This window comes from Megalobrama amblycephala, linkage group LG19 (assembly GCF_018812025.1).
Source record: "Megalobrama amblycephala isolate DHTTF-2021 linkage group LG19, ASM1881202v1, whole genome shotgun sequence".
Classification (NCBI taxonomy): Eukaryota; Metazoa; Chordata; class Actinopteri; order Cypriniformes; family Xenocyprididae; genus Megalobrama; species Megalobrama amblycephala.
This window is the reverse complement of record NC_063062.1, coordinates 14,693,827-14,706,809: the sequence shown is the minus strand read 5'-3', so window position 1 is coordinate 14,706,809 and position 12,983 is coordinate 14,693,827. Positions and strand designations below refer to the sequence as shown.

Genomic DNA, 12,983 nt, shown 5'->3' with positions numbered 1-12,983 from the left:
AATAGGAGAGAGTGGGGTAAGATGTGTCATTGAGTAAGCTGTGTTGTGATAGCAAGCACCGTGTCCAAATGAATTACTATTGTAAAATTTAAAGGATTAGTTGACTTTAGAATTCAAATTTGCTGATAATTTACTCACCCCCATGTCATCCAAGATGTTCATGTCTGTCTTTCTTCAGTCGAAAAGAAATTAAGGTTTTTGAGGAAAACATTCCAGGATTTTTCTCCATATAGTGGACTTCATTGGGGTTTAACGGGTTGAAGGTCCAAATTGCAGTTTCAATGCAGCTTCACGATCCCAGCCGAGGAATAAGGGTCTTGTCTTAAAGGTGCCATCGAACGTTTTTTTACAAGATGTAATATAAGTCTAAGGTGTCCCCTGAATGTGTCTGTGAATTTGCAGCTCAAAATACCCCATAGATTTTTTTTTATAAATTTTTTAACTGCCTATTTTGAGGCATAATTAGAAATGCGCCGATTCAGGCTGCGGCCCCTTTAATCGCTCGCACTCTCCGCCCCCTCCCGAGCTCTCGACTCTATCATTGCATAAACAAAGTTCACACAGCTAATATCACCCTCAAAATGGATCTTTACAAAGTGTTCGTCATGCAGCATGTCTAATCGCGTAAGTATGGTATTTATTTGGATGTTTACATTTGATTCTGAATGAGTTTGAGGCTATGCTCCGTGGCTAACGGCTAATGCTACACTGTTGGAGAGATTTATAAAGAATGAAGTTGTGTTTATGAATTATACAGACTGCAAGTGTTTAATTATGAAAATAGCGATGGCTCTTGTCTCCGTGAATACAATAAGAAACAATGGTAACTTTAACCACATTTAACAGTACATTAGCAACATGCTAACAAAACATTTAGAAAGACAATTTACAAATATCACTAAAAATATCATGATATCATGGATCATGTCAGTTATTATTGCTCCATCTGCCATTTTTCGCTATTGTTCTTGCTTGCTTACCTAGTCTGATGATTCAGCTGTGCACATCCAGACGTTCTGCCCTTGTCTAATGCCTTTCATAATGATAATGTTGGGAACGTGGGCTGGCATATGCAAATATTGGGGGCGTACATATTAATGATCCCGACTGTTATGTAACAGTCAGTGTTATGTTGAGATTCGCCTGTTCTTCGGAGGTCTTTTAAACAAATGAGATTTACATAAGAAGGAGGAAACAATGGAGTTTGAGACTCAATGTATGTCATTTCCATGTACTGAACTCTTGTTATTCAACTATGCCAAGGTAAATTCAATTTTCAATTCGATGGTACCTTTAATTTTCTAAAAAAAAAAAAAAAAAAAAAAAAAAATGTATATACTCTTTAACCAAAAATGCTCATCACGCATTGCATAATCATGTTGGAAAGGTCATACGTGACGTAGGCGGAAGTACCGAGCAAGTGTTTACAAAGTGAACATGCAAAAACTTAGTCAAACGGTCTTTACAAAAATGATAAAACATTGATGTCGGACGATTTTGAAGCTGTAAGCTGTACCGCGGTACTTCCGCCTCCTCACATGTGACCTTTCCAATGTGCTTACGTAATGCATGGCGCATTGCAGAGCTAGTGCAAGATGAGCATTTGTAGTTAAAAAGTATATAATTTTTTAGAAAATGACCAATCGTTTCACTAGATGAGACCCTTATTCCTCGGCCAGGATCATGTAGAGCCCTTTGAAGCTGCAGTGAAACTGCAATTTGGACCTTCAACCCATTGGTAACTGCTGAAGTCCACTATATGGAGAAAAATCCTAGATGTTTTTTCCTCAAGAACCATGATTTCTTTTCGACTAATCTTTTATTCCCCAACGTTTCAACGTAAGATGTCCCAGCCTACTCCTCAAGTTGTGTCACTGGACAGCTTTTATTTGAGATGTCATATTTCTATGCTATAGGGACATTCTTCAAAATTTGACAGCAGACTTCCAGTATATTTAGGCATTTTAGTACCTCTATCCTTTTTCTCAATGATAAGTGGACAAACTGAAGCAAAAAGTGGCACAGCTTACCCCACTCTTCCCGCCTTTTTCTAACATTTAAAACTTTGAAACTTTTAAAACAGTGTCGCTCCAGCGAACTTACACGCCCCAGCACTCCTCTGACTTCCTGCCCCTCTTGCAACAAACCTCCACCACGAGATTCTCCTGCGCATCCTGGAACTGGTTAAAGTCGAAAGACTCTCTCCACTGCGGGTTTGCCTTAATACACAGATTCTGAGACAGAAAGATAGACAAGCAGGAAAGAGAGAGAGGAAGCTGTGTCAATTTTAAGGGACTCTCAAAACAGAGACAGCTAACATGACAGGTGTATTAAGCCTTATTCAGTAAGACTTCAATGAGACATGTGGTGGAGGAGGAGCAGCCGTCTTTAGGAGAACACATCCTCTCTTCTCGCTGGGATTATAAACTCTGACAGCATCCAATTAGAACTAGTTTTGTTCAACAAGCAAACATGCCCAAACAGAGCCAGGGGGCTCTAGAAAAGAGATGACATGAGAATACAAGACTAGCTAGTTGGAACCATTGAGGGGGGGAGGCAGATGAGCAAGGTATTCTGGGTATGCAAATGAGCCGAACAAGACGCGGTAACAGAAGCATCAGGAGAGACGCCCTGCCAGACACGGCCGATCTAATGAGAAGCCTCCTCTGTCACCAGAGCAGTGAAGCCTGGGAGAAGCGATCCGAAAGAGGGGGAGGAAGGTGTGTAAAGCGGACGGGAATATCTAAAGCGAGGTATGTGAACTACTAAGAAAGTATGGGAGGAGGAAGAGGGGGAGGGAAGGGTTTAATGAGGTATTGAGAGGAAGAGAGGATAGAGGTTTAGAAACAAAGAAAGAGATGAGGCAAACTGCGATGATGTAATGAGCACAGGAAAAAGAGAAAGCAAGAGAAGCAAAAAAGATGATCTCACCTTGCTCCTGACCCTCTGGTCTCCCAATCTGAAGCGTACGTAGACGTCTCCCTGACCGCAGTCGGGCATTTCCTGGCCTTCCACCAGGATGACGGTGTAAACTCCTGTCCAAACCTGACTCTTCTGTGCGCTCGCGAGCCGTGCGACCTGCGCCTGGCTTATCGGCTGACCCTGGAACAGTTAACATATATAATAAGTCGTTCGCCAATGTTGCTCTCTCGCCTCATCTTGTTGATCATAAACATGTTTGTTATGCTTTGCGAACTTTAACATTCAGATTTTGGTGTATTTTTCATTCTGCTGATTTAAATATGTTACCAAGGTAACATATACTTGGCTCACATAGATGAGGTTTTGACGAAATTGCGAGAATGACTTGTGATAGCCTTGGAACCAGGTTCTAACTGAAGACATGTTTGTACTGTAAATAAATGTTTTGCAGCATATATCATCATCTTACAGAAATAGTGTTATCGATTTATAAACACACAAACACACACACACACACATACACACATATACATATATATATATATATATATATTACACACACACACATGTAAATATTTAAGAAAAATTTGTTATATGTGACCCTGGACCACAAAACCAATCATAAGTCGCAAAGGTATATGTGTAGCAATAGCAAACAATACACTGTATGGGTCAAAATTATCGATTATTCTTTTATGCCAAAATTCATTAGGATATTAAGTAAAGATATTCCATGTGGATATTTTGTAAATGTCCTCCCATAAATATATCAAAATGTATTTTTGTGAGTGGATATGCATTGCTAAGGACTTCATTTGGACAACTTTCAAGGTGATTTTCTCAATATTTTAATTTTTTTGCACCCTCAGATTCCAGAGTTTCAAATAGTTGTATCTCGACCAAATATTGTCCTATCCCAACAAACCATACATCATTTGAAAGCTTATTTATAAATCTCAATTTTTAAAAAATTGACCCTTATGACTGGTTTTGTGTTCCAGGGTCAAATATTTATATATAAAATATTTATTTATTTATTTATCTCAATATATACATGCAAATATTTCTTAAATATATACATGTACGTGTGTATTTATATATACATAATTATACACAGTACACACACACACATATATTATGTAAACACAAACTTTTGGTTGCGATTATATATTTATATATATATATATATATATATATATATATATATATACACACACACACACACACACACACACACACACACACACTACTGTTCAAAAGTTTGGGATCGGTAAGATTTTTAATATTTTTAAAAGAAGTTTTGTCTGCTCACCAAGATTGCATTTATTTAATTAAAAATACAGTAAAAACAGTAATATTGTGAAATATTATTACAATTTAAAATAACTGTTTTCTATTGGAATATAATATAAAATGTAATTTATTTCTGTGTTGGAAAAGCTGAATTTTCAGCATCATTACTCCAGTCTTCAGTGTCACATGATCCTTCAGAAATCATTCTAATATGCTGATTTGCTGCTCAAGAAACATTTATGATTATTTTCAATGTTAAAAACAGTTGTATACTTTTTTTCAGGATTCCTTGATGAATAGAAAGTTCAAAAGAACAGCATTTATCTGAAATACAAAGCTTTTGTAACATTTTACACTACCGTTCAAAAGTTTGGGGTCAGTAAGAATTTTTAGTTTGATTTTTTTGAGAATAATTTAAAGAAATTATTTATTTTTTTTCAGCAAGGATGCATTAAATCGATCAAAAGTGGCAGTAAAGACATTTAAAATGTAACAAAATATTATATTTCAAATAAATGCTGTTCTTTTGAACTTTCTATTCATCAAAGAATCCTGAAAAAAAATATTGTACACAAATATTTTGTACAATTGTACACAATAAATGTTTCTTGAGCAGCAGATCATCATATTAGAATGATTTCTGAAGGATCATGTGACACTGAAGACTGGAGTAATGATGCTGAAAAAAATTCAGCTTTGCCAACACAAGAATAAATTACATTTTCAAATATTTTCAAATAGAAAACAGTTATTTTAAATTGTAATAATATTTCACAATATTACTGATTTCACTGTATTTTTAATTAAATAAATGCAGCATTGGTGAGCAGACGAAACTTCTTTTAAAGACATTAAAAATCTTACCGATCCCAAACTTTTTGAACGGTAGTGTATATATATATATTTTTTTTTTTTTTTCCAGAGGTCTTTAATGCACTCCAAGGCTGTATTTATTTGATAAAAAAAAAAAAAAAATCCATAATATTGTAAAATAATTTTACAATAATAATAATAAAAAAAAATCCTGCTGAATTTTCAGCATCATTACTCCAGTCTTCAGTGTCACATGATTGAAAATGATTGTGCTGCTTAATATTTTTGTTTTATTTTACATTTTTAAAATTCTTAAAATGTAAAATAATTTGATGAGTTAAAACAAATATTATAAATGTCTTTACGGTGCTTGCTGAATAAAAGTATTAATTTCTAAAACTAATAATAATACATAAATTAGGTAGTAAAAGCAAAGGTACAAATAAAACTTTGAAGCTAAAATCTTCTCCTTCTGAGTTATAACCTATTGTAAATAAATCAAACGAATGTATATATAGTAGAATATGGCATGTTAAAGTAAAAGAAAACGCTGTTTCTGTTTTTGTAACAAAATATATTATGAAATAAAAACCTTCTAAAAACTGCTAGTTGAAATGTGCAGGTGATCCCAGCACCTCAGAGAGAGAAAACAGGTCCATCAACAAGACTGCAGATGGATAAGTACACAGTACAGAGATGACTTGCGGGTTGATAGCCCTGCACTTTCAAAAAACACGGCATCAGGAAGAGGCTGGTCTGTTCTGCCAGTAATCACAGACCAGAGAGCTGTTTTCCCACCTGGCTGCTCGGAGAGTGTGACTGAGCCTTTGCTCCATTAGAATCACACACACACACACACACACGGCACAGCAGACAAACCAGCATTAACATTTAATGTAATGGCCACATCTCCATAAACAAGCCTCTTTAAAGAGAGATAGAGAGAGGGATAAGGGGGGTAGTTATAGAGGGAGCTGAGAGAGAAATATAATATTCATCCAAGCCAAGTCTTCCCAAGTGTTTATTTTGGACAAATTTGTGATCGGCGTGGCCAATAAAACAATTCCGCTTAAGAGTAAGTGGCCCCTAAAGAGAGGCTATTCCTGGTGCTAAAAGAGCTGGGGGATTGCCTCCATATGGTGGAGCAGCATGGGGACAAGGGGACAAGCCCAAAGCCGTACCCATTTGGCTAGAGCTTCAGTGCTGTCCGTCCACAGCTGTGATATTACATCCCAACATCTGGGTTATAGCTCACCATGCCTGGGAATGAGCCATCACACATATCCTCAGCATCTTACACTGGCATAGTGCCTCAAAGACTACACACACACACACACACACACACACACTCCAGACACTGTCAGGAAGAAGAACCACATGCTATGTGCCAATACCGCTGCCCGTTTCCATCTCAAAGACAGTGTGGCATGGCTGTGAAGAAGGAAGTGTGATAGAGGAGGAGAGGTAAGAATTGAGAGACATGTTCTGCCTGTACTGATAGGTGTCAAATAGAACTAGATCTCAGTTGTTTTGGCGGAAGATACTGCAGTGGAAACACCAACAAAACACATACTGATCTATACCTGATCACATAAACTAACACGTCCATTTGAGTCAGTCTCACAAAAGCTGGCTTGATGTTTTAGACATTTTACCCTAAAATCAAATGAAAGGAGCAAGAAATTATGTTTTGAAGCTATAAGATTGTTGCACTGTGACATAATTTAAGCACATTTAACCCCTGTCAAATTTTCAGCAGGCAAAAAAAAAAAAAAAATGCATGTGCATTACTCTAACGCTAATGCAAATCAGATTTTAAATTGTATCATTTTATATTTAATTTATAAATGTATATGTGAATTGCATTTAAAGTGATAGTTCTTGTATAGAATCAAATTTTTGCTGATTTTAACAAAAAAATGGCAAAATATTTTTTTGCTTTAAAAACATCAGCAAAATAGTTTCATTTTAGTTAAAACATACAGATTGTGTGACAAATGAAAATTATCTATGAAACTGTGTTTATACTTTGCCTGCTTTATGCCACTAAAATTAGACTATTTTGCTGATTTTAATAATGCTAAAATGATTTTGTCATGACAGTATGATTTTTATTATTATTTTTGATACAAAACATACTAATAGTAAAGAAAATGTCACAATGCAAAAAAAAAAAAAAAAAATCTTAATAATCCCAGAAGTAGCCTTGATTGTTTTTTTCATAAAATATAATGTAACATAAAATATAATATAACAAAGGTGAATTTTTAAAAAGATTTAAAGTTTTTTTTTAAAGAAATTCCTGGGTTAGATTTCACCCCAAATTATATGTTAGGGAAAAAAAAAAAAATATATATATATATATATATATATATATATATATATATATATATATATATATATGAATATAATCAAAACAAAAAATTTTCCTCACCAAAAAATGTTCAGACACTAGATATAATTTTTGATATTTTTTACTAGTGGGTGCAGGACACTATAGTTCATTTATGTAAGTGAGGATAGCAAAAAGAAGTAAACTGTGACATATTATTCACAAAAATTCTTCATACAGTGGACTACCAGTAAAACTGATTAATAAAAAAAAAAAAAAACTACCAAATTATTCAGACACTTTGACATGACCATGTTTTGCTTCAGTGTTATCTGACATAATTAAGATTATTTTTTTCTGACTCAATTTAACTCTGAGATCTTGTCATATTTTATTACTATTTTTTAAACTACTATTTTTTTTTAAATACATTTAGGTTTGACTGTATATAGTGGTGAAATCTAACTAGGAATTTCTTTAAAAAAGTAAATAAATAAAAATCCCCTTTTTAAGACAAGACACCTTTTTAACAAAATACTGTATCTAAACTTGTAAATGTAGTTCTTGTCAATGTATTAATTATCCAAACAGGTTATAACTTATATAACATACAATTATACAATACACTGATATGAATTTGTAGACATAAATTCAGTATACTAAAAGTACATTCACTGCTGGCACCCCATTCTACAGTAGCATGCGGCAGAGCTTTTGTTCGGAGAAATCTTAAATTGCAAGCTTTCACGGCCTTGAACAATAAAAGCTATTTCCAACCGCTGTGAGGTAAATAAGCTCTCATCTATGAATTGACCTGCACCAAACGCGAGACAGACAGTGTGCTTTGTTTAAATCGTGATGATACATTTACTTTGGAAATCATGGACTGGTTCAGCACATCAGACAGTCGCAGCCACAAACAAAAGTTTCTCGCTCTGTTGAAGTTCTGGAATTTTCTAACTAACTAAGTGAAAGTGAATGCACGGTAAAGTCAAGAAACTTGCTTGAATGTTGTACAAAACATCAGTGAAGTATCTGTGGGGAAGACGGTGAGGATCTACTGCCCTCCAGTGGACAGATGTGATACAAGAATAAAGTCATTGCTGTTTGTGAAGCTTAAACATTTAAACAAATAAATGTATTCTATTCTGTGTATTTTGGTCTGGTAACACAAATCCTTTGTGTGTGTGCTTTTCTTGAGGTTAGGTGGTCAGAGTGTATCATACCTTATTGAAGCTTCCCTTTCTTCTTAGTAGCCACTTCTAAAAAAATAGGTGACAAATGAACATTATGTTAGAAAGCCTCTTGACTGTTTCCACTGAAATGAGACTCTTTTCAGCAGTCATACATTTCGTTTGGCAGGCTCCTCTCGGATGGACAGGCAGGCCTCTATAACGATCACTCCCATATCATCCTCCTCACTGTTTTTGTCCTCCAAAGATAAAACCATCGGAACTGTTCTGCAGAGAGAAAGTTCACAAATCATTATCTGTTTATCTATTGCTGAGAATAAATTCTTTGACGTAAATACTGTATGAGAGAAACTTTAACAGTTCCATATCATGGAATTTATGAAATGACAATTTTTTCCTCACTTGTCCAATTCCAGCCTATTGAGGGGAAAGCTGCTTGACCCCATGAAGTCATTAGATCTCAGGTCACGATCATATACCTGCATCAGTCGGAATTGTGAGATGGTTATGACAATTAGTGTTACAAATGTTCAAATAGTGCTAACCATATATATATTTGTATATATATATATATATATATATATATATATATATATATATATATATATATATATATATATATATCTGAATTAATAATGGTATGAACTAAGGATTCCATTGTGAATTCCCTGGCAAACAGACTGGATTTGAATGCAACTCCAAAATATATGATAATGGTTATCATGTAAATCACCACATTGTCTCTGGCACATTTTATTATATTTAATTTAGTAGTAGTAGTAGTAGAATTTGTGTGTGTTTGTGGTCTGGTGTAGTAAAAAATGAATTACAATCTTCCAATAAAACTCCCTCCAACTCTAAGAAGCAGTTGCATTGTTTTATTCATACTTTGTGAAGTCTTTCCTTTTTTTAAAACATTTTCTAATTATTTCAGTAAGAATAGTTCATAATTAAGCATTATGTTATGATGCAAATACATCCCAAACCTTGAGATAAACAGTCTGATCGAGGTCTCTGACGGGAAAGGAAAATGATTCATTCCAGGTGGGATTCAGGTTCTTGTTCACAACTTTGCTTTTGTAGATGTTTTTGCCTTCTAATTTGAATTTGACGAATGGATCACTTGTACCTGTGGAAAACAAACAGTTATCAGTATGTTACTAACATAAAAAGCGTTCAATACATGTTCATCTAAATCAGTAGTAATTGATCGAGCTTTATTTGTACGTTCATTTAATGGTGGAACAGCGTTTCATATCATCACACTGTACAATCGCACAGATACAGTCTTCCAGACATCGAATAAAACTCATTATTTAGGCGACCGTTCTTAGCGTGGAGAGGCGGACATTTTGTCTCTTTCAGAGTGATGGGAGCTGGCTGATTGTGAAAGAGTAAAAATTATAGCCAGCGTGAATCTGTTAATTTAATGCCGGCGTATTAAAACCCCAGAAACTGGGAGCAAGCAGTGTTAATCTCCAAAGCCTGTTAAGAAAGTCTGTCTGCGAGAGGGGAGGGCGAGCGGTCCGTCTTTGTCTATGCTGTGGTATGCAGATTGGCTAGTAAGAAGAAGAAAAAAAAAATATGAGAGAAAAAGAGTCCATCTCTTCATTTGTATGGATGGATAAAGGAGTGCTTGAGAGAACCTGCGGGGAGCCTGGAATCACATGACAAAAGCCCTGTGGGGACGGGCTGTCAGGCCTGTCAGCTCGCCTCTCCAAATGAACATCTCCAGGAGGCAGCTCCTCCCTGCCAGCCGCTGACAAGGAAACCTCCAGGCAGCTTGACAGGAGGAAGGGGGCTCAAGCAGCCAGGGGAAGAGCTCCGGCGTGACTGAAAACAGTGACGGCGGAAATTAACAGAAGGAAAATGGAGGATGGCGGAAAAGGGAGGGAGGGGACTCACGGGCCGCTTTTCTGACGTAGTGTCAGTCGGGGAGCGAGCTGGGCGTTAATTGTTAGGCAAATATAGGTGCTGGAGAAGGCACGAGAGGGGGGATGCTGTCATGTCAGACCGAGCGAGGACTCAACTAGTCATGCAAATGGCTGCAGACCCACAGAACATCTGAATCTTATCAATAAAGCATAACTAATAGTTCTTTTTTTTTTATTGTGTGCGAGGTTTTTTAATGTGTAAGCATTCATCTAAAAATGTGTCCATCTATGAATAAGTCTGATAATCAAAAAGTTTCAGAATAGGACACAGACTTAGAAGTTTTGCAATAAAGAAGACAAACATTATTATAAATCTGAAAGTGAAAATATTTCAATGTAAAGAAGAAGATTTTATTTCTATGGTCCACTTTATACTCTCATTAGAGAATTAGTAGACTTAGGGTTTGGGTTAGTAGAGTAAGTTAACATGTAGTTGCAAAGTTACTTATAGTCAGTGTTGGGGGTAATGCATTACAAGTAACTTGAGTTATGTAATCAGATTACTTTTTCAAGAAACTAGTAGTCTCGTGTAGCCAGACCTTCAGACTGACAGCAGAAGGTCTGGCCTCTTTTGCAGCTTTCATTGGCCAAAGACCACCCAACCAATCACAGTTTGTTTTGTTCCGCATCACAGTTACAAACCCGATTCCAAAAAAGTTGGGACTTGGGACACTGTACAAATTGTGAATAAAAAAGGAATGCAATAATTTACAAATCTCATAAACTTATATTGTATTCACAATAGAATATAGATAACATATCAAATGTTGAAAGTGAGACATTTTGAAATGTCATGCCAAATATTGGCTCATTTTGGATTTCATGAGAGCTACACATTTCAAAAAAGTTGGGACAGGTAGCAGTAAGAGGCCGGAAAAGTTAAATGTACATATAAGGAACAGCTGGAGGACCAATTTGCAACTTATTAGGTCAATTGGCAACATGATTGGGTATAAAAAGAGCCTCTCAGAGTGGCAGTGTCTCTCAGAAGTCAAGATGGGCAGAGGATCACCAATTCCCCCAATGCTGCAGCGAAAAATAGTGGAGCAATATCAGAAAGGAGTTTCTCAGAGAAAAATTGCAAAGAGTTTGAAGTTATCATCATCTACAGTGCATAATATCATCCAAAGATTCAGAGAATCTGGAACAATCTCTGTGCGTAAGGGTCAAGGCCGGAAAACCATACTGGATGCCCGTGATCTTCGGGCCCTTAGACGGCACTGCATCACATACAGGAATGCTACTGTAATGGAAATCACAACATGGGCTCAGGAATACTTCCAGAAAACATTGTCGGTGAACACAATCCACCGTGCCATTCGCCGTTGCCGGCTAAAACTCTATAGGTCAAAAAATAAGCCATATCTAAACATGATCCAGAAGCGCAGGCATTTTCTCTGGGCCAAGGCTCATTTAAAATGGACTGTGGCAAAGTGGAAAACTGTTCTGTGGTCAGACGAATCAAAATTTGAAGTTCTTTTTGGAAAAATGGGATGCCATGTCATCCGGACTAAAGAAGACAAGGACAAACCAAGTTGTTATCAGCGCTCAGTTCAGAAGCCTGCATCTCTGATGGTTTGGGGTTGCATGAGTGTGTGTGGCATGGGCAGCTTACACATCTGGAAAGGCACCATCAATGCTGAAAGGTATATCCAAGTTCTAGAACAACATATGCTCCCATCCAGATGTCGTCTCTTTCAGGGAAGACCTTGCATTTTCCAACATGACAATGCCAGACCACATACTGCATCAAAAGGAAGATGCCACAAAGAAGACCTAAGACAATTGAGCAACTAGAAGAATGTATTAGACAAGAATGGGACAACATTCCTATTCCTAAACTTGAGCAACTTGTCTCCTCAGTCCCCAGACATTTGCAGACTGTTATAAAGAGAAGAGGGGATGCCACACAGTGGTAAACATGGCCTTGTCCCAACTTTTTTGATATGTGTTGATGCCATGAAATATAAAATCAACTTATTTTTCCCTTGAAATGATACATTTTCTCAGTTTAAACATTTGATATGTCATCTATGTTGTATTCTGAATAAAATATTGAAATTTGAAACTTCAACATCATTGCATTCTGTTTTTATTCACAATTTGTACAGTGTCACAACTTTTTTGGAATCGGGTTTGTATAAACACGATGGCTTTCTTCTTCTACGAGGGGGTTTGGCGTCACGGCACTTGTGGACCGTTAAAGAACGCGAAACACACGTCTCCCGGACATCCTGTAGAATTCAACCAACCCGATAACGACTTTGAAAATCCCGAAGTGTTTACAGTTAAGTGTGCCATATGCATCGGACGTTCAGCCAACGGTCCGACGGCGTGACGTCTGAGGCTGAGACTGCTAGTAAAGTAACGCATTACTTTTTCAATTTAGAACAAAATACCTAAGTTACTTTTTCAAATAAGTAACGCAAGTTACTTTTTCGCATTTATTGACTGACAGCTCTCCTGTCATGTTGAGAGAAATAAAGTGCAGAGGTT

The 12,983-nt window shown here is 36.4% G+C and overlaps 1 protein-coding gene across 1 annotated transcript in view; it reads right to left on the bottom strand.

Moving 5' to 3' along the window:
• mctp2a (multiple C2 domains, transmembrane 2a) overlaps window positions 1–12,983 on the bottom strand; it is a 68,434-nt gene that overhangs the window by 39,181 nt on the left and 16,270 nt on the right. The window contains exons 5-10 of the mRNA XM_048168611.1: window positions 9,540–9,682; window positions 8,956–9,032; window positions 8,709–8,820; window positions 8,587–8,622; window positions 2,932–3,102; window positions 2,104–2,234 (exon numbers count right to left, since the gene is read on the bottom strand). Coding sequence (XP_048024568.1) covers window positions 2,104–2,234; window positions 2,932–3,102; window positions 8,587–8,622; window positions 8,709–8,820; window positions 8,956–9,032; window positions 9,540–9,682 — 670 coding nt within the window. The remainder of the gene's footprint in view (window positions 1–2,103; window positions 2,235–2,931; window positions 3,103–8,586; window positions 8,623–8,708; window positions 8,821–8,955; window positions 9,033–9,539; window positions 9,683–12,983) is intronic.